Source organism: Camelus ferus, chromosome 4 (genome assembly GCF_009834535.1).
Source record: "Camelus ferus isolate YT-003-E chromosome 4, BCGSAC_Cfer_1.0, whole genome shotgun sequence".
In the NCBI taxonomy this organism is placed as follows: domain Eukaryota; kingdom Metazoa; phylum Chordata; class Mammalia; order Artiodactyla; family Camelidae; genus Camelus; species Camelus ferus.
In genome coordinates this window covers 9,490,706-9,511,439 of record NC_045699.1, presented here as the reverse complement: position 1 = coordinate 9,511,439, position 20,734 = coordinate 9,490,706, and the positions used below count along the sequence as shown (strand labels likewise).

The 20,734-nt window shown below is 45.9% G+C and overlaps 1 protein-coding gene across 5 annotated transcripts in view; it reads right to left on the bottom strand.

Annotated features, from left to right (window-relative positions):
* FRMD3 (FERM domain containing 3) overlaps positions 1-20,734 on the bottom strand; it is a 296,566-nt gene that overhangs the window by 79,452 nt on the left and 196,380 nt on the right. For 4 of the 5 annotated variants that reach the window (XM_032477519.1, XM_032477516.1, XM_032477518.1 and 1 more), the window contains 3 exons: positions 14,133-14,211; positions 8,884-8,981; positions 2,785-2,908 (listed from right to left, as the gene is read on the bottom strand). In XM_032477519.1, coding sequence (XP_032333410.1) covers positions 2,785-2,908; positions 8,884-8,981; positions 14,133-14,211 — 301 coding nt within the window. The remainder of the gene's footprint in view (positions 1-2,784; positions 2,909-8,883; positions 8,982-14,132; positions 14,212-20,734) is intronic. The other variant, XM_032477520.1, reaches the window with a different exon arrangement.

Sequence of the window (20,734 nt, the reverse complement as noted above, 5' to 3'; positions counted from 1 at the left end):
TGTCTCAGTGTCTTTACTGCTGTCTCTTTTCTTTTCTTTCTTGACTAGTTCAAAAACCAGGTAGGAAGCAGGAGGTTTCTGAGGGGTGCCTCAAACCCCAACAAAGGCCAACTGGAATCCTTGCAGGAAGTTTCCATAACAACAGTTCATTGATCACGTGTTATCCCTTTGCTGCATGGGAGGGTCATGGGTGCCGTGGTATGTCGGAGAGCAAGATGGGAACACCTTGTTGTAGCCTCATTCGGGTCTCTTCCATCTGTGACTCCTTCCTGGCATGATCAGGTTTGCACAGCACTCCAACCAGAGGTCCAGTTCCCACCCAAGAAGATCGATACTTTCATGACACATGTGCAAAGGGCTCACTGATCCCACAGGGCAACCTCAGTCTTGGTAGCAGGTTTCCAACCAACCCTGGAAAGTCTTCCCTTCTGTGTTGTCAGTTTGTCTGCTCTTCCCATTCAAACCTGAACTCTCTCTCTGCTGCACTGATGCAGAAGGGAACATACGACTACTTGAGAAGAATGAGCAAAAACAGGAAAATACCCTCTGAACCTCTCTTTCCAATGTCACGTGACTTCTGACTGTTTCATCCTTCAGACACACAACACTGACTTCTTCACGAGGGCTTTCTGGGTGTCACAAACGTGCACATCACAGGAAAGCAGCTTTGACCAGGCCATGGAGTTTACTTCCCAGATCTATGAACCATGGCTGACTGCTGATCCCTGCCTCCCCTACTGGCATGATGACTACTTTCGGGGCTGTCAACAAAGTCAGGTGCTCGCACAAGGTACAATCTACAGCACTCTGATTATAAGAAACAATCTGGAATCTTCTTTGATCCAGTCATTTACTCATGAAATCCAGCGGGTCACCAAGTCTTGCTGCAATGTCTCTCGGGACCCTCTTCTATTCTCAGTCTTCTCTACTTTTATCCTTGTTCAGGTCCCTGGCATCTCTTGCCTGGACAACAGAGCTAACTAACTGGTCCTCCTGCCCAAAGTCTCCACCCTCTGGTGCCATCACCTTGGTGATCACTGTGGAACCCCAACAAAACTACCTAATTGCCTAATGGCTGCTCAGCACAGGGGCAAAGGCAAAGAGCATGGGTGTTAGCGTCAGGTAAGAGCAAGGTTCAAGTCCTGACTCTGCCCCTAACAGGGCAGGTCCTGTCTTCATCTCTGACAGGGAACTGTAATGACACCCACTTCGCAGAGTTCGGGAGAACTGAGTGGAGTAATGTGTGTAAGGCTCCTAGCACAGTGTTTTGGCATCCAATAAGAGCTCATTTTGTTTATTATCATACGTTCCAAGCATGTGAGGCCCTGCAAGTTCCGATCACAGCAGACCGTGAAATCCCCGTCTCCTGCCAGTCTGCACAGAGGATGTGACTCCTCGTCCAGAGGGTCCCACCCTGTGCTTCCCAGACGCTGCTGGTCCACAAGCCCTCAGATGGAGCATCAGAACTTTACTTTCACCTCTAACACGCACATCCCGGAAATGTAAAGAGAGTAATCAGACTGTCGTGTTATCAACAAGGCTTTCGTTAGGAGACAATACTCTAAAATCACCCACATAGATGGTATGTTGCTTTTTGAAACTGGCACAATTTTCGGATGTCCTGACCATCTTAATCTCTTAAGAACAAAGGTCATCTTTTTAAAGCTTACGCTGCCACCTTAAATGCCCACACACATGCTCTTCTCAGACTCACCAGAAGGGGGAGTGCCTGCATAAAGCAGGGATCTAGAGCACTGCCTCTCCAGGGGACAGCTATTTGCTCCAGAAGTCATAATCCAGGGATACTGTGTGGGGTTTTTTTGTTTTTTTAATTATCAGAAGCCCAGAAGACGGAGGCATCTCTGCTCTTGCAGCTCTTCATCCATACCTGTCACAGCACAGCCCAGGCTCGCTATTCTTATCAAAATGAATTTTCTGCAATTTGTACGGACTAAATTCTAGTTCCAGACTAGAATACCTGAGTTACCTGAATTCCAAACTGGCAATGACTCCTATTCATGCTTCGTTTCATCCCTGGTAGCTTACGCAGAGTGAACACATCATCACGCTCAAGAGGACAGACTCTGGATTCAAACCCTGCCTCTGTCACTGGCTAGCTGTGTGATCTTGGGTAAAATGCTTCATCTCCCTGTGCCTCAGTTCCCTCATCTGTAAAATGGGCACAACCACGGCACCTCGCTCCTGGGTGGTTGTGAAGATTAAATGTGTCAGTATGTGCAAGGACTTAGAACACTGGTACACAGTGAATCAATACTGCATTCGATTTTGCTACTCCTCCTCCTACTGCTCTGTAGTTAATCATCCTGAAGTACCACCGACCAGTGAAAGAGAAGTGACACTCAATCTATCATCTTGAAAGCAACTTAGCAAAGGAAACCTTGTCAACGGATTCTCCTCTACTTGGAGTCAAAGCTCTCGGCGATGGCCACAGGAGGGGAAGAGGCAATGCAAAATTCAAAACAGAAAGGATTACTTATTTATCCTGGATTTCACTCTCAGAACTTCAGGGTGGTTAAATCCCCTAAGAAAATGTATGGCTCTAATAACTGCTGATGGTTCATGAACAGCCACCCAAGTGACCCCACATTACTGAGACTGTTGTTAATGGAGAAACTTGGCAGCACCCGGAAATACTGCCCGGCCACCTGAGCCAGGCTAGCCCTACATTACAAACATTCTTACTTCACAACATCATTTCCACATTCCCTGCAGCAAGAATACTTCGTCACCCCTGTCACCCCTACAAAAGTCTACCCCTATTACCTGAGTTCATTTTTATGGATTTCCACTATTTTCCTTTCCAGCTTCTGCGACTGCTTGGGGAAAATCTCAAACTCACTGATGTAATTCTCAGGATGTTCATCAGGATCGTAATCACCGAGCTCAGCTGTAACCAGTGAAAAATAAAGAGAGAGACAGAGAGATTAAAAACAAGAGCAGGGTGCAGATGCGACGGCTCCCGCCTCCCAAAAGGAGTGCGTGGAACAAGCTCACTCAACGAAACGTGTTGGTGTCCTCGGGAAGACCACAGCCTGCATGTCCAGAAGGTCATGTTCTAGTTCAGCCTTGGCTGTGTTAGCCTGGGCACTTGCCAACCTCTCTGGGTCTCATTTTCTTCATTTATACAATAAAGGAATTAAAATCATTGTATCTCAAAGGGGGCACTATTGGCATCTGGGGAAATAATTCTTTATTGTTTCAGATATTCCAAGGCATGGTGAGACTTAGCACCCCCACCCTTCAAGTTCTAAGTGCTGGTGGTGATACTGCCACCCAAAATGCCCCCCATTATTTCCAAATACTCCCCATGATAGGAGATGGTACCACTTCTAGCTGGAAACCACTGGGTGTTCCTGAAGGTTCCTTTCACAGTTTATTTTCTCTGAGTCGAGGAATTCCCTGGCTGGAGCTGCCTGCTCTGAGATTTGAGCAGGTGTGGCTCATTCAGTGAAAAGTCACAACATAAAGACACCCAAGAGGGTTGTACTTAAAAATAAATGGATTGCTCTTCAAATTAAAGAGTGTGTGTCTAAGTATGGCTGAGCAGCCCTAAGGTTGTTGCTGTATTCTGATATAGGGCACCACCAGAGGGTCTTTAAGGGTAAAAAGAAATGCCTGCACATCTGTGAGCGCCTAGAGGGTCTAGGAGAGGATGGACTTGGGATGTGCATGGACCACAGCCTAAAGCAGCAAAGGTGATGCTGTGCACTGGGAATACTGCCCACTGATCCCACAAGCTTGCTAAGGAAAATGAGGCAGAAGGGGAAAGTATCTCAGGCAAAATGGCCCAGGAAAGGAGATCAGAGATGGTGGGGAAATTGTATTGGAAGAATCTGATCAACAACATGACTTTGAAGTAGAATAAAAATCCATATGCCGTAAGCACATCTGCACAATCACATCCAAGTCTGTAATTTGTATCTACTGTCCCTTCATTGTTGAATCATCTAATGACTGTGAAAGGACAGAACTGGGAGGAAAGCAAAGCTCTTTAAAGCTTCTTAATAGAGTTCAAATTAGAGGTTCTTAATCTAAAATGGATACCACATGAGGAGGACTTTTAAAATAAGACCCCAAATGCCATCAACCACAGTGGGGGAATTTGATCACATCAAAATTAAAATATTTCTGTTCATTAAAGGACATCATAGTCAAAATAATAGATGACAAGTGAAAGAATATATTTGCAAAATCTAAATCGGACAAGGATTAATATTTAGAACAGAGAAAAAAAATCCCTACAGATCAATGAGTGTATGGGCAGGAAGACCATAGGAATATGGGTCAAGGAACATAAGCAGCTGATTCACAGACAGGGAAACCCAAAGGGCTCATTTACGGAGAGCTGCTCAAACTCTTCAGTGACGAGAACTATGCAAGCCAAAACCAGGGGACGTAACTTTCTGCCTACGAGGGTAACAAAAAGTTTAGGAAGTCGGATGATTCTTTGGATTCTAAGTGCGGGCAGGGACATGAGGAAATGTTAATGCTTGTGCACGTCTGAAGATTTTCTCTTCTAGAGAGCGAGCTGGGAGTATTTAGTCTAACATGATCCGGCAACCCCATTTCTGGGAATATATTCTAGAAAAACTGGGTGCAAAAAAGGATATGGGGCAACTTGGGTGTTCATTGTTGGTGGGAGCAATAAATAAATAGCACATGGACAATGCACCTTACTGGATACTCCGTAGCAATTAAAAGCAACAAAATAGATGTATACCCAGTGATCCAAATGGATCCCCCAGTGTTCTGAGCATAAAAAGGAATGAGTTCTGTAGCCCTATTTAATTTATGAAATTTAAGAGTATATACAAACAAAAGAACACTTATCATTTCATAAAGATATATGCCAAGTCAAAGATATATATGAACCCAGTTGTTGCCTTTAGGAATGCAGAATAATGAAAAAAAGGAAATCAGTCAGTCAACAGATGGGCCTAAAGGGACCAGGGATCAAAGTGGGCCACCGACTAATGATTAACTCAATCTAAGTTTCAAAATACATGTGACACACCTACACACACACACACACACACACACACACACACACACACACACACCTGTGAGCTGGCTATGAACCTCTAGAAGTTTAGGAGATGATATAACCCAATCCTGCTTCTCCACCGGGAATGGACCACCCATGGGAAACCAGGTCATGGGCAATGCAAATGGCAGCTTGCACAGTGGTTGGTGGGGGCGGCACTGTTTGCGGCGGGCACTTCTCTTTCCAGGAAAACTTGTGAGGTTCGATGGACTTGTACTGCTGAACACAGCAAATAAGCAGCCTGGCAAATGCCAGCAAACCAAGAGAAGAAACGCCATGAACCCGCGCAGGGTTGCTGACAAGGGAAATGGCAACGCCTCCGCCATCACATGCCCGGCTTTCTCTTTCTCTAAAGCTTGTCTTTAACTCTGACATCACCTGAAGCAAAAGGCAGTTTGTAAATGATCAAAGATTTCTAACTTCAAATTCTGTTTCCATACCAAGAGGAGCTGGGTGAGCAGCCTGTGGCTCTCTCTCCTACATGGGATGTTGAGAGCAAAGTTATAAGAAATAACATACAACCCTCTGGGATGGCTTTCGATTTGAAATAGGCCCTAGCACCTTTCTAAGAGAATTCCATTGTCAGAAAAATCCAAAGAGTTGAAGCAAAAGGATGAATGTGATGAGGCGATGGTAAGTATAAAGGCAATTCCCCTGGTTTGGAGAGGACTCGTTCCAAGAGAACTTGAGACATAGGACATTACAGGACGTTGCGGCTCCAAGGTCAACTCCTTCAGGAGCCTTCCCTGACCACCGCTGCTGGGTGAGGGGCCCTCCTGAGGTCAGAGCAGGGACCTGTGCGTGGCTTTATTTAGACATCAACACATCATCACAGCTGCCTGTTTACTTGTCTGTCCCCTGCCCCCAGCAGGACTTCGTACTACAGTGCCAGCCACCCAGCAGCTGTTCAATAAATGTTCAGAGAACACATGAACAAATAAATGGATGAGGTAGTGAACCAACCACTCTTTCCTAAGTAGCAATAAAGCATACAGGGGGCGGGGGGCATAGCTCAGTGGTAGAGCACATGCTTAGCATACATGAGGTCCTGGGTTCAATCCCCAGCACCTCCATTAAAATAGAAGCAAGCAAGCAAGCATACATCGGTGCAATTCGGGCAAGTGTCCTGGTTTACTTAACATATTTAGTGGAGAACTTACTATGTGCTGGATATAGGAAGACTGCAGTGAAAAAAGACCCCCAGGGTCCTATTTCCATGAAATTTAGACTCTACATAAGAGGCAATGCATAATAAGCCCCAAACAACTCAACAAGATAATTTCAGATTATAAGCGCTTAAAAGACAACAAAACAGGGGCATGAGAAGGAATGATGCGCAGAGTGAAGGCTACTTTAGTAGTCCAAGACGACTTCTCAGAGGAAGTGACATCTGAACCGAGTCCTGAATATCTAGAAGGAACCACAGACCCGCAGGGACTGAACACACGAGGCAGAGGGGATAAGAACAGTAATCTCACCATGGTGCTGTTCTGTAGAAGGATCAGGAAAGACACTGGTACCGAGAAAGGATATAAATAGATCCCCAGGGTTTTGTGCATTTGTTTTCCAATCTGTCTTTTGAAAGACAAGGCATTGCATGTATTGAATATGCTCATTGTGTTCAGCACATACAGGAGGCAAAACTCTGAGTGGCTGCCTGTTTCATGCTCTCAGAACGTACTGAAGCCTGAAACATGCCCCTTCAAAGAGCGTTAGCAAACAAGAGGCCAATAAAAAGTCACACGTCCTCTGCTTTCTAATCCTTTACTCCACATTCCCTATCACTCTCTGTGGCATAAGCAGTTCTGACAAAGCAGATCTTTATCTGCATTTGTAACGATCTCCAGAGCGGCTGTAACATCACCCGGAGCATCAGAGAACTGCATGAATCCTGCTTTTACTGGACTTGCTACAAATGGCCCGTGGACACTGCTGCATTTTGGAGCTGAAAGGTTTTTCTGAGGTCTGCCAGTCCATTTCCAGCTCCACTTTGTCCACAGCATCTGTGCGTGCCGTCAGTGATAATGGCAATGAGGGATAAAAGAGGGCCCTGATCATCTGGATGGAGCCTTTGTGGCTTTATTCCAAACATAAAACAGGATGGAGAGTTTCCCATTACGGATCCGCACTGAGCTTGTCCTCGGAAAATTGACCATGATTCACTAATGCCTAAATGCGTCCTGAAATCTTCATACGCCGGTCTGTTGATCGTATTAGTATCGATTCACTCTTCCCTCGTGGAAGACAGAGTCCCCTAACAGGAACCTGCAGTTTCCACAGAGAAGGAGAACCATGGGGTTTGAACATCCTCAGCTCTGCCTAAGAGAGGGGGCTTTCAGAAGCACATATCCACTCCGGGCAGACAGAAGGACCATTTCCCATCATGGCATCACTGTCGTCTGACTTTAGACTTGAATGTCTCTAAGGGTTTTAATATCGCTGCCAAAATCTGCTGAGCAGCACCAGGTTGCTCCCAGGGGGAGCAGAAAAGCAACACAGACAGACTTCAGAATTCTCAGAGAGCACACGCATCTGGAAACAGGGTCCTGGGAACCATTTCACAGCACAGAGCATCCCACGGAGACAGTGGTGAGTGACAGTGAAGCCCCCAGGAAAATGACAGGTGTCTCTCTTAAGCTGTGAATGTAGCTTGGAATTGCGATCAGACAGACCCTTGTCATGATTCACTTATGACCCCATAAGCTCCTTTGTTATTCCAGATCCTCCATATGGATGGCATGCTCACCTCATAACCTCTCTCTCCTCCCTTTCTTCCCTCCCTCCTTCCCTTCCCCCCCACCTCTCTCCCCATCCCTCCTCTCCTCTCCTGGCTCCCCTCCCCGTGCCCCCTTCTCTCATAAACACGTCATCAGCATCCGTATTACAAATGGCTGGACCACCTGGGTCCCTCCAAACAGGCCCTGCTGCCAGCTGCGTCCTGACTGGCCCAGGGGAGCAGACACCTGAGTCGTTCTTCACTTGGGTCCTGGGCCTTGGAGACTGCCTTCCCTCAAACAGTCTTTTCTCACAGGTGGAAACATCCAGAAGCCAACCGTGGGTCAGAAGTGCTTGCTGCTTCCCACTGCCCCACCCTCTGGGGCTTGTTCAACCCTAAGACGAAGTCTCATGAAATCTACACACAGCAGTGAAGGAGGCATGACCACCTCATTAAATATATGAAGACATTGATCCTTAAAGAGTTTAAATCATTCGTTGATGTGAAATAACCGGGAAATGAGAAGTCAGGTTCAAACCGAGAAACAGCAGACGGTGACACGCCTGGCGCTCTCCTCACCAGGCTACGGCCAGGCTGGAAAACCTGAGGATTAGACACAGCGCCCACACACGCAGATACACACCTGCTACTGGCGTGAATATATATGCATCAAAGCTTTGACATTTCACTTCAAACATGTGAGATGACCCTGGTTTAACACCTACCTTCTTGGACACAGATTTCCCCCCTCAATACACCCATCACTCCCCACACCTGCTGGGAAGAGCACACAGCATAGAACACCACATGTCCCTCCAGAGCTTCTTGTAAAGTCCTGCATTCTGACCCTTTGACAGAGAGGCTCTGAGCTCTCCCTCGGGGCCTCAAGGACCTCTCTTCCTGCAGAGGCCCCTGTGATCACCGCAGCCCAGCCTCCTCCCACCGGGACGTCGCTGGCTTAGGAGGGAAGGGGAGGAGGGGCATGTTGCTAAGTGCCCAGCCCTGCCTGGCCTCAAACCACGGAGTGACGGGATGAGGTCAGGGAGGGGGAGGCTCTGAACCGCCAAAGCTCTGCCGCCCCGTACAACGGTGGCCAACTTACCTTGAACGATACAGGCACCCAGGTAGGCGGCATCGGAAAAGGAGCAGAGCAGTCGACCATGGAAAATATCTCTCTTAATTTGCAGGTACAAAAGGTACCTGTAATACAAAAGCAGAAAGAGTCGTCCTAAGGTTTGGCTGAGGCCTAGAAGAAGGAGAAGTCTTGTTCACGCCTCCTCCACAGTTACCAGAGCCCTGCCCACGCCCCTCGGGGGGCAAGCTGGGAAAACCCTCAAGTGTCTGCAGCAGCTTCCAAAGCCGCGTGGCTGGTCCCTTCCAGAGAGACACGCCAAGGACCGAGGAGAGCCACAGGGCCCGGCAGTCACTGTCCCTGGTAGGAAGTCCCACACGATGACAACTCCAGCCACTGTCACCGCCACCCGCATCTTAGGTACAGGCTGCCCGAGCTCTTTGTGAAACAGAGTCTGGTCTCAGGGGCAGACAGACTCACATTAACCCATCTCAAAAAGACTTGGTTATGAGGCTGGGAAGCTAACTTACTCACAGCTTGAGATGTCATCTGTTTAACATCCTCTCTCCCTCCCCAGGGATGGGAGACTAAGCTGACTGCAGGGCCAGGCAGGCCTGAGACCAGGGGACGTGGGCTGGCGACAGGTCGTCGGGGACCAGAACCGAGGGTACTGGCTCCCATGAAGGGGTCAGCCCAGCACCGCCCTGGAAGCCAGGCCAACCATGGCCAGCTTCCCCGGGACATCACCAAGCCTGGTTTAGAAGTGGAATCCTTTGAATTTTAAACGTCACAGCAAACTATTTTTGAAAACACTGTAGCGCCAAACAAGAAATACTCATGGGCCTGATTCAGTGGGGAAGGGGGTGGGGGGACAAGCCAGTTTGCAAACCCTGGTTCAGGCTCATCTTGTCACTGTCCCCTCGTTCCCCTACACTGATTAAGCCCCCTCCAGACCTCCTGGTACTTCTTAGCCAGGTTGATTCTTTCACTGAAGGCTCAGGCCTGGGGACTATTGTTTCTGACTAAAGTAATTTTGCAGATGTGTGCAGATTCTTTGTTTTAGAGTTGAAGTCTCAGTGGCCCATCTTTATTTTTTTATTTTTTTTTTTTTTTTTTTGCTTTCCAGGTTCTTGAGGCCCAGGCGGACGCACCACCCAGTCAATCCCAGTCACTACCTCCAGTGCTCAGATAACCTGATCTTTACTCAGCCTGTGAGGAACCTCACACGCAACCCAGGTCATAGTGTGACTGAGATGCCTCGATCACACAGGTGCTGCCACCCTAGCTCCCGAGCACTGGAGCTCACCATCTCTGGACACACCAGATGCACTGAAGGGTTCAGTGGCTCACTGGTGGTTCCATTTGATGAATCTTTGTCTCACACCTGCTTTTTGCCATGACAGAGCTAGGCACTGGGGACACAATGGAGGCTCCAATGATACTCTGTATGGAACTGTCCCCAACTCTGTATGGAACTGTATACAGGACATAAAGGTAGGCCCTAATAAATTTCTTATCGGCAAGTTGGTGCATTTTCTCACAGGGCCAGTATCACACTTGGTAGACAAGGACCCGGAGCATCTCCCTAAACAGGTGCTTCTCCCTTTAGTCAGTCACCCGGAGCTCCTGTTAGCACGTGGGTTCCGGTTCAGCAGGTCTGAGCAGGGCACGAGAGTCCACGTTTCTAATTAGCTCGCCAGTGATGCTGAGCTGCTGTCCCGTGGACCACACTTGGGTAATAAGCCTCTAAACCAGAGGTTCTCAGCCTGACTGCACCTTAGAATCACCTAGGGGAGCTTTGAAATATGACCACTGTTTAAACCGGGACCCTACCCTAGACCCAATTAAATCAGAATCTGGGTCCTCACCAAAAAATGTGTACATGAGTCTTCACAGCAGCGTTATTCATACGAGCTAAAACATGGAAATTGCCCAAATGCCTATCAACTGATGAAAGGAAAAAGGGAGGTGGTCTGTCCATACAGTGGAATATTATTCAGCCATAAAAGGGAGGAAGTACTTACTGATTCATGCTACAACATGGAAGAACCTTGAAAACAGCAAGCTAAGTGAAAAGCCAGACACAAAAGGCCCTGTATTGTATGATTCCATTTGCTTAAAATGCTCAGAATAGACAAATCTAGAGAGACAGAAGCGTAGCTTAGTAGCTGCCAGGGACTGGGGGAGGGCCAGAATAGGAAGGACTGTTTGAGTGCTGGTTTCTGACACGGATGATAAAAACGTTCTGGGAGTAGGTCACGGTGATGGTGGCCCAACTTTGCGAACATACTAGACCCACTGAATTGTACACATTAATATCTGCCAAAAGAAAAGAACACTTTTAAAAATCCAATTGTCTTGGAGTAGCAATTCTCAAGTTTTGACATGCTTTAAAACCTCCTAGAGGTTGCAGGGCCCCATCCCAGGCCTGGGGCAGCGGTCAAGTTCCGGGGTGATGCTGCTGCCGCTAATCTGGGGACCCGCCTTGGGGGACCATGGCCTTAGCCCACTCAGAAGATCAAGGTCACACAACTCCTTGAAATGAGGAGATCTTTCCTTTCATAAAGACTGGAAACTACCAGGCTAAATGCCATGAAATTTCTTTTCTGTGTGCTGAATGTACGCATTGAATAAAAAGCATTCCTTTCTATGTTTTGGTGTGCTTAGGAGTGAAAAACAGTTTGAAATAAATATTTACTGATGAACAAGAGGTTTGGGTTCTAATCCCGTAACTCAGAAATCATGTTTGATGAAAGCTTCCTGAGGAAAGAAAATCAGCTTTCACAATAGCCGAGTTTGGGTCTGTGCTCATATTAGTGAACCCTAGAGATGCTCAGGGATTACTGTGGATTCCACATAATCCACTGATCCTTACAAATGGCTTCAGGTTCAGATACTCAATTTTTAATACCACAGCCACCACAGAAAACAATAATAAAAATGCATTTTCCTTTAGTCTCGCCCCTCCCTGCATGAAGGAATTAAGCAACAAAAACACAAAAGGATCTGAGGTACACATCATTACGCCACCATTAATGATACACTTCTCCATCTAACATGAATTTAAAGATGATTCTGACTGAAAGATTTAAATCCAACAGGCTTTATTACATTCAATTGTATATAGCATTTACAAAAGCCCCAGAAATCTAAAGGACTGTAAGATGACCATGTAAATGGAGAGATAAAGAAGGATTAAAAAAATGATTTCACACATCCTTTTTGGTGAGTATTTTTACTGTTTTGCTCATTTAAAACTGCCTTTTTCTCATTTTTTTTTAAACCCCTAAGCCTGGTCATGAATGTGATCTTAGCTTCTCATTTATCAAATTCTTCTTAAATTTTAGATTAACCTTACAATAAAACAACTTATCAAACAAGAAAAACTAAACTCTCTCAAGACAGGGTTTAAATCATGAGTACATGATTCATCCCATGGTTTCCAGATTCCTTTTGAATTCTAAGGACCGTGTTGACTTAAAAAGGCCATTTCTGTCTGTGCAAGGACACAGCATTGTCTTAGTTTCCTTTAGAGACATAAAAATGCTCAAAATGATCCACTGTTCATACCTTAGCTATTCAAACGCAGGGAAATGCCAGCAGATTTAATGGAGACGGACTTAACTAGGGTTATTAACTAAAACTTTGTACTCTCTTACTTTCAAATGGAACTTTTCTCAACAACAACAACAACAACAAAAGATCCATCCTTAATTTACATTGTGACACATATCCAATTTTTAATCTCCAAACAAGATTTTAAAGAAAATAAATGACAAAAGTGAGTCATTTGGTCCCTGACGAATTAATGCCTGGCGTTAGCATTTGATTTAGAGGGCAGGACAAATCTCTCTCTCTCCCTCTCCTATCTGTCTGTCTGTCTATTTCTGGTAGCTCATACAGCTCCTGCCCCCTGAGCTACGCAGATAGGAACTGAGGAAGAACTTAATAAATAGGTAAACAAAATTTTCAAGCCAAAAGCAAGCCAAAGCCCCATACTGTTCGATTCCATTTACATGAAATGTCCAAAACAGGTTAATCCATACAGACAGAAAGTAGGTTGGTGGTTTCCAGGGGCGGGGGGCTGAGGGGAAACGGAGTGGGTAGTGACTGCTAATGGGTACAGACTTTCTCACTGGGGTGCTGAGAAATGTTCTGGAACTAGACTGGTGGTGATGGTTGCATAACATTGTGAATGGACTTAATGCCGCTGAACTGTATGCTTTGAAATGGAGGAAATAATTCGTTATGTGAATTTACCTTAATTTAAAAAAAAAAAAAAAAGGCCGGATTGCATAACACCAACCACCACTCACAATGTCCATCAACTACATATCCCTTTCCCCCCCACACACACCTGCTGCCCTGCCCCCAAGCGTCAACCTCCGCCAATGGCTGTGCGCGAACTAACAGCAGACACCGCCTCTGTTCCAATGTCACCTAGCGCGGCTACGGTGGAGCTTTACCGGACACTCGTGGATAACGAGAGAGCACAATATCCAAGCACCCTTTATGGGCCCTGAACACGATGATCAGAGCAAACTGCATTTGCTTCTCTGCTGCATTCGGACCCACGCAGATTATTCTGAGAGATGACTAGACACAATGAATTTTTCCGTCTCCAAATTAGAGCCTCATCAAAAACTAAGCACGCACGGGCTCTTCTCCATCCACCGAGCTGGCCCTCCCAGAACCCCGCTCAGCATTGGCCAAGGCTGTTAACAGAAGCCAAACCCCCAAATCCATGGACTGTTTGCATGTGGCCCTGATGGAGGGAGATGAGGCAGGAGGAGGGTGGAGAGCTGGAAAATGCAGAGCTGGGCTGAGAAGAGTCTAGGAGGAGAGAGAAGCCAGCCCTCCCGCGAGCTTGGTCAATTAGCAAGTGGAATGTGGGATGACACACAGCCCATTCTGTCAAGGGATCTCTTCCCTCCCAGAAAAGCTTAAGATCCAAAAGATAGGCCGCAGGGCTGCACTAGCTATGAATTTGCCCACATCCTAAAGACAGTCATCTTCTGTTTATTTTTAGCACCCCACTGTCAGATGTTTTCAGAGAGCACCTCCTCCCACTGCTTCTCTGTGCAGTTAATTACACTCCCGATGACAACTGTTTGAAAAATCCCAAGACAATTAAGTGCAAGAGAAACATTCCAAGCCAGGATGCTGAGCTGCTCGGTGAAGACGTTCTGCGCTAAATGGGAGTCACTGCTGGCCAGTGAGACTCGGGGGCCCTGGCTGGTTCAAGGTGCATATTAAACATACAAACAAACAAAAAATACCTTGTGAGCTCTTCTTTAATCTTCAGGGGTTCGTGTGGGTAGAATTTCACTCTAAAGCACATGGTGTATGGTGGATGAGCTGAAACATCATAAAGAAAAAGCATGAGAAGAGCAGCAAAAGACCATGGACTCAAACACACACAGGAGAGTCAGCCAGGAAGCCTTGCAGCCTAGCCTGGGGGAGGGGAGCGGGGAGAGGCAGGTGCACGGTGATGTTCTGAAAGAACAGGTATTATGCCCAAGAAAACAAAGCAGAGAAAACAGGTGACAGCGAAACTAAATGGAAATGCTTAACAAGACGCCCAAAACAAACGCGGGACACAGGCAGGTGTCAGTCAGCATGGCTTTCCATGTCCTGCCTCCTTCCTTCTCTCTAGGTCACAGCTTCAAATAACATTTTCTCCTCTGATTCCTCCCACCCCCTTCTGATGGATAAATTGCTCCTGAGCACCATTCAGGTTGTTGGCCCAGTGAAATATTTTTTAGCCTGTGAGGTGGAAAAATGTCACTGTACAGGACTAGCTTTCCCAAAATGATGGTGCCTTTGAACTCAGATCAAGATTTAAGAAATGGAGTCAGCCAGGCACAGATCCTCCTTTGTATAATTTTAGTATTATTTTAGTGTTATCAATGAGGCAGTCGTTTGCATGAAAAGAAACACTTTTTATAACTTCCTGCTTTGAATCAAGACAGCACTATGCAGACTGAAATTCTGGCTGAGGTTCGTGATTCTGGAATGTTCTAATTGCATTAAAATATCCGGAGCCCAATAACCAGCTAAGGGGGTTCTTCGGGATTTCTGATCCCTTTAATTACAAGACTACTGCTATTGACTTGCAATATTAACCTTATAAATGCACACAAGTGTGGTAACAATGCATTTAGATTTCAGTTAGTATGTAAAACAAGCACCTTAAAATCAAAGAAATACAACGATTACCATTATTATTTCTACGGATCTGACATTCCCACTTATTCATCTTTTTGTCACTGTGGCTGCTTGGGATCAGTTCTGACTCTACATCCAAATGTGAATATGAAACAGCATCCTATTCTCCCTCAAATCCTCTTCCATAATAAGCAGGGGTTCAATCACCAGCCAATTCTACAACGTCTGGGACTATTCCATATGTAGACAAATTCTTTATGTATAAAGGACCATCTGCATCAAACATAAGTGTGTAACAAGGATAATTTAATATAGAAGACAATTCTTTAAAATAGTTTGAAAGAAAGCATCCAAATCACAGGGAAACACAGCAGCGTTTTGCTGGATATCTCAACAGAGAAAAAATGGATTAAAAGTACAAACGCACACAGATGTCAGAACCCTCCATTCAATGCTCTACCCTCTGCCCTAGAAACTAGCAAATTTCTTAACTCAGTCGGGTGCTCCCAAGCTGATCCTGTGTTCCTTAGATTTAAGAAAAGGAGTATTTTTCTGGAGCACTAGGAAAAAATGGCACTTACACAGCAAAGAAAGAATGAAGAAAAATACAAAAGATTCTTGTCATTCATCTTTCACAATATCTAGAAACTCAGTTTTGACTCAAAATCTTTTATTTTTACACATTCCCCAGATTTCTTTTCATTTGTTTAAATCATCACCTCTAAAAGATTAAAACTAATGGTATACATATTTTTTAATTATAAAACTTCTGGAAGTGTCCTTAATAGAAAAGCTGAGACAGTTTCTATAAGAACAACAGAGCAAAAAAATGAAAATAGCCTAAAAGAGAAAGGATTTTTCTCCTTTCTTTCTTCTTATCTCTATTAAAGTCATCAAAATTGATACATGCTGAAGCACAACCAATGAAGCCAGACAGACAGACAGACAGATGATAGGGAGATAGATGGCTGACTGACAGAGACACGAGCCTTCCCCTTTCACTTCCCTTCACTCGGTCCCTATTCCTGCCCCTTCTGTCCCTCGGGTCCCCACCTCACCCCAAACTTCCCCACCAATGGTAACCACTTCACCTCTATCCTTCCCCACATTTGCCGTCCTCATACAAAATATATGCCAACGTGATTATATATGTAAGGAATTTTTAAATATAATTGAATGTCACAAAATAAGATCATACTGCATATGTTTCTCCAGCTTTTCTCATTTAACTCTATACCCTGCCCATCCATCTAGGGCAGTAGATAAGCTCTAACTCACTGTCTGTAATAACTGCCTGAGTGTTCACATGATACACTAGAATTCACTCCACTATTCCTTTTTAATCATCATTCAGGTTGTTTCCACATTTTAATATGCAAACAATTCTATTCTATTCTATGTACATCTGTGGATATATTATTAAATACATGTATTTTTATTTCATATATCATAATATATTTCATATAATATTAAATATATTTTTAATATAGGCTCCCAATACTTGAATTTGGGGGAATAAAATCAGCTGATTGAAGGCAAACAGAGGAAAGGAGGATCACAGAAGGCAGACCCCAGTGAGAGCTGTCATTTTGTCTCCTATCTGGGCAGCTTATCTGCCTGCATGCCCTAGGCTGGCTTCAGTAGATACCTGAGCTCACCAGATACAAATGGGGATTTGCGTTCTTCCTAAGGGATGAAGCAGTGAGGCTCAGCGGCAGCTTCCCGGGCGGCCATCTTTCAATACCCCTGACTGTAGGAAGTCCTTCCACCCCAGTCATCCTTGTCCAAGACCCGAGGCTCCAGAATGAGCTAATGCTTCTCCCACAGGGACAGCCCTTCCACCGGTTGATGACAGTGCTCACGGCCCTTCCGAGTCTTCTCTAAAATAAACATCCCCAGTTCTTTTAACTGCTCCTCACATGAAACAGTTTCAAGTGCCCTCACCCTGGGTGTATTCTTGTCTCCTCTGTGTTTCTTCAAGCCAAGCACGGGGCCCCAGGGGTGGTCACAGCTGCTCACATGAGGGGACCATCACCGGCCTCCCCTTGGACGTGCCTGTTGCTCCCTCTCAACAGCCTCAACTCAATGCTGATTCACTCTGAGTTTACAATAGACCAACATCCATAATTCCTTTCATATATGCTGTTGCTAAGTCACACAGAAGCAGCCACTGAGCTCCTGACATCTCCCTCTATCTTCGAGGATGTGACCATGGAGGAAATTAATACAAGTACCAGCGGTATGCTCACCACCAGACCCCTTATCAGAGGGATGAGAGCGGGTAGCAGAAAAAGCAAGTGGTGGCACCTTTCAAGTCTGAGACTTTCTACCCATTTTCTTCTACCATCCTACACACCCCTGCTGTGTCTTTCTCTCATGTTGATCCAGCATCACTGATCCCATGTCACCCATAAGAGAAAAACTTTTCCTGTAGGTTAAAAGGAGCACATGATTTTGACAAAATGAACCACGGGCAGCATCAGGGACTGGTGCCCACGAGCAGCTCAGCCTCACTGCCTGGGCCTGAAGAGGCTGCTGTGGCAGCAGGCTTCTCCTTGAAGAACTCACTGAAGGCTCCAGATGCAAAACTGTATCATGCAGCCAGTAGTCAAGCTAAGGAATGCTTCTTCACAGGGTTGGAACGGGCTGAAAAGATCATTTCCCCCTGCCCCAATGTTCATCTAGTTATGGATGACAAGGTTTACGAGAGTCTGGACCTGTCGGTCTTGTTCGGGTTTTATCCCCAGAGCTAATTATTGATAAAAGATTGTCTCTCCGTCTGTCTGGCTGAACAAATGCATGATGATGCCCAGCCTTTGAGGGAGATGTCAGGGTGGACAGCCAAGCCCCGCCATCACATTCATCCCATCAGAATACTGGCCTAGAAGGTCCAAAGTCTGAATCACGACAGCAATTTCTAGGATTTATATTTTGAAAACCTCACGTCCTATAACTCAACCTCTGCTCTTCAACATCTGGGACAAATTCAGGGACTCTGGAGTAGGTTAGAACAGTGACTTCTAGAGGGAGGATTAATTAATTCAATCAACAGATTTGTTTTGAGTACGTGCTAGGCACAGGTTTAGATGAAAACACAAAAAATTCTGTCCTCATGGAGGACACATTCTAGCGGAGTAAACCCACAAAAGTAAGGTAAATCAAAATAAATAAGTGACATACATGGGACAGTGGAAGGTCGTAAATGTTATGGAGAAGAATAAAGGATTTAAAGGCTGAGAGAAGACCACCCCCACCTCTGTTCCCTTTTCTTATCACCAGGCAATCAAATCCATGCAGGCAAGTGCAATTCTCTTTACTACCTTCTAGAAAACTAAACCAGGGGAGAAATACAATTATTTAAACTTTTAAATCATTAAAGAACCCGCCCGCCCCATATGTATTGGCACTGGTTTGGGGTCAGAAGCCTTGGCTGTGGAGCACGGGCGTGCGCCCACAGCTGCTGTGTAAATGCTGGAAAAGGAGCCTTCCCGGGTCCCACCTGACCGCCGGCACGTCCTCCCTGGCACGTGTCTAAGGTTGAAATCCCCTTGTGGAGATGAGCCTATCCCCTTCTCCAAACAGCTAAGTGTCTCAGCTCACTCCAGCTTCCACATCTTCTTATTCTTAAGCTACAGGGAAAGGGGAATGAATGAAGCAAAGGATGACTCTGACCTGTGCCAAACATTTGGCGCAGAACTAGAGTTGGAAATGCCTGACGTGGGAGCGGGAGCCATGTGGCACGGAGGTAACATGCAGGCAACAAAGCCCACACTGTGCTCGGGGGCCCTACCCCAGCAGTGGCCTCACGAGCAGGCACCAGTGCCTTCACCAGATTGGGCGGCACGGTCATCCCCTGGTCGATGACACTATGGTTCATTTCCACTGCGGTACTAAGGCTCCAGCATCAGTGACAGCAGCACATGGGGTGGTGGGAACCCTAAACCCCCCAGGTGATCAGTGCCCAAACTTTGAAAGGGACTTCCAACAGTGACCTTGAACGAGCCACTTAACTTCTCTGCTTCCTGCTCTGGAAGAGGGGACAACACTGGGGGCCATGGCAACCCCCCCGGAGGTGTTTAAACAGACCCACCTGGGCTCTTGGCAGGTGCACACGGCACAGTATCCCAACAAAACAAAAGCTCACACTTAGGTAAACACTCCCACCAGAAGAAAAGAAGAGGAGGGTGGAAACAGGAGGGAGGAGATGGGGAAGACGAAACTGCGTTCAAATCAACAGCTGAAAATCAGCATTTACTCAGCCATGTAAGTGCTAAAAATGAGAATAGCACTGAGTAGCAGAAAAGGGAAAAAAAATGCAAAAATTCACTTAAAAACTGCCAGGAGCATGTAATTGCACCTAGGAAAGCAAGGCTCCTCTCTCACAGCCCTCTATTACCTGCTAGAGGAGGGGTGGGGAGGCCAGGTACCACCGCGGGGCAGCTCAGTGGCCCCTTTTTACATTAGCAGATCCTGGGGTATTATCATTTTGGTGGTTTGTTAACAGTGCGAACGTGGGGAGAGGAACAGCCGTTTACAAAGCAGAGACAGGCTTCCTCATCTCCACTTTGAGACCTTGCCCAGAAATGGAGATACGAAATGATCAGGGGAGCAGGCTTCCCAGTGAAAATGACAGAAAATGGCTTTCTATTTTTAACCGACAATGGTCCTCAAATCTTTGTAAAAACAAATAGGATTTTTTTTTTTTTTTGTCTAAGGAAACATCCCTCAGCATCTTTTCTTAAAATGCAATGGTCTTCCTCTAATCATCACAGACAACAGAAAAGCAAAAAACCATAACTTTGGGACTATACATATAAACTCATGACCTTTCTCATACACATGCTGGCTGACAGCTATGAAAAACTTCCCCAGACTCCTTTTAACAGCAGTTAAAGCGTAGAGCTCGTGGCTCCAGCAGATGTGAGGACAATACCTATGCCTGGAATGTGTCTCTCTTATGCCTCCCTCCTCTGGGATCCTATTGGAAAAAAAAAAAAAAAGGTGACACTTTCAGACTCTGGAGAAATATTGCAAAGGGTTTGGGGTTGCAGAAAAGACTCCTATCACCCTGCAAATAAGAGGCTTACTTTCCAAAGGACCCCAAGCAGGCGTCTGGGGTTCAGTATGACTGACACCTTTTTATTCCTAACCAGATGAACGCTCCCTCCCAGGTCCTTCCGGGGGCTTTGGACTGAGAGCTGAGGAACACATTCCACACTCCGCTGGGCACAGGGATGCTGCTGACTCAGCGATGAAACTCCGTGATGAAACAGCTCAGGAGCGCGCACTCCTTCTGCACATGCGCAAAACGACACTGCGCGCCAAAAGGGCAAAGCATTACTCACTCATTCAACGAACTACCGCTCTTGGGATACGATCAAACGAACCAGCCACAGAGAACTGCTCACTTAACGACTGCTCTTTTCTGGCTGGAAATGATGAGTATCATTCAGTGACAACTGTTACTATCATCATTAACAACAGGGATGATCTCCATCTCTCTCTTTTCCTAAGATGACAAACAGCAGCCTCCAAGATGTTACTGGCAATGTATCTCCTCTACTTCCAAAGCAGGGATTAAAAAAATTTTTTTATTTAATTCATCCTCCTCCAGTTACAGCTCTCTCTCATGCTTTAATCACACACAGGCACACCCACTGAGTGAAGTCACACTTAAGAATTCTTAGGGGAGACTGGAGGGCTAAGCCACTAC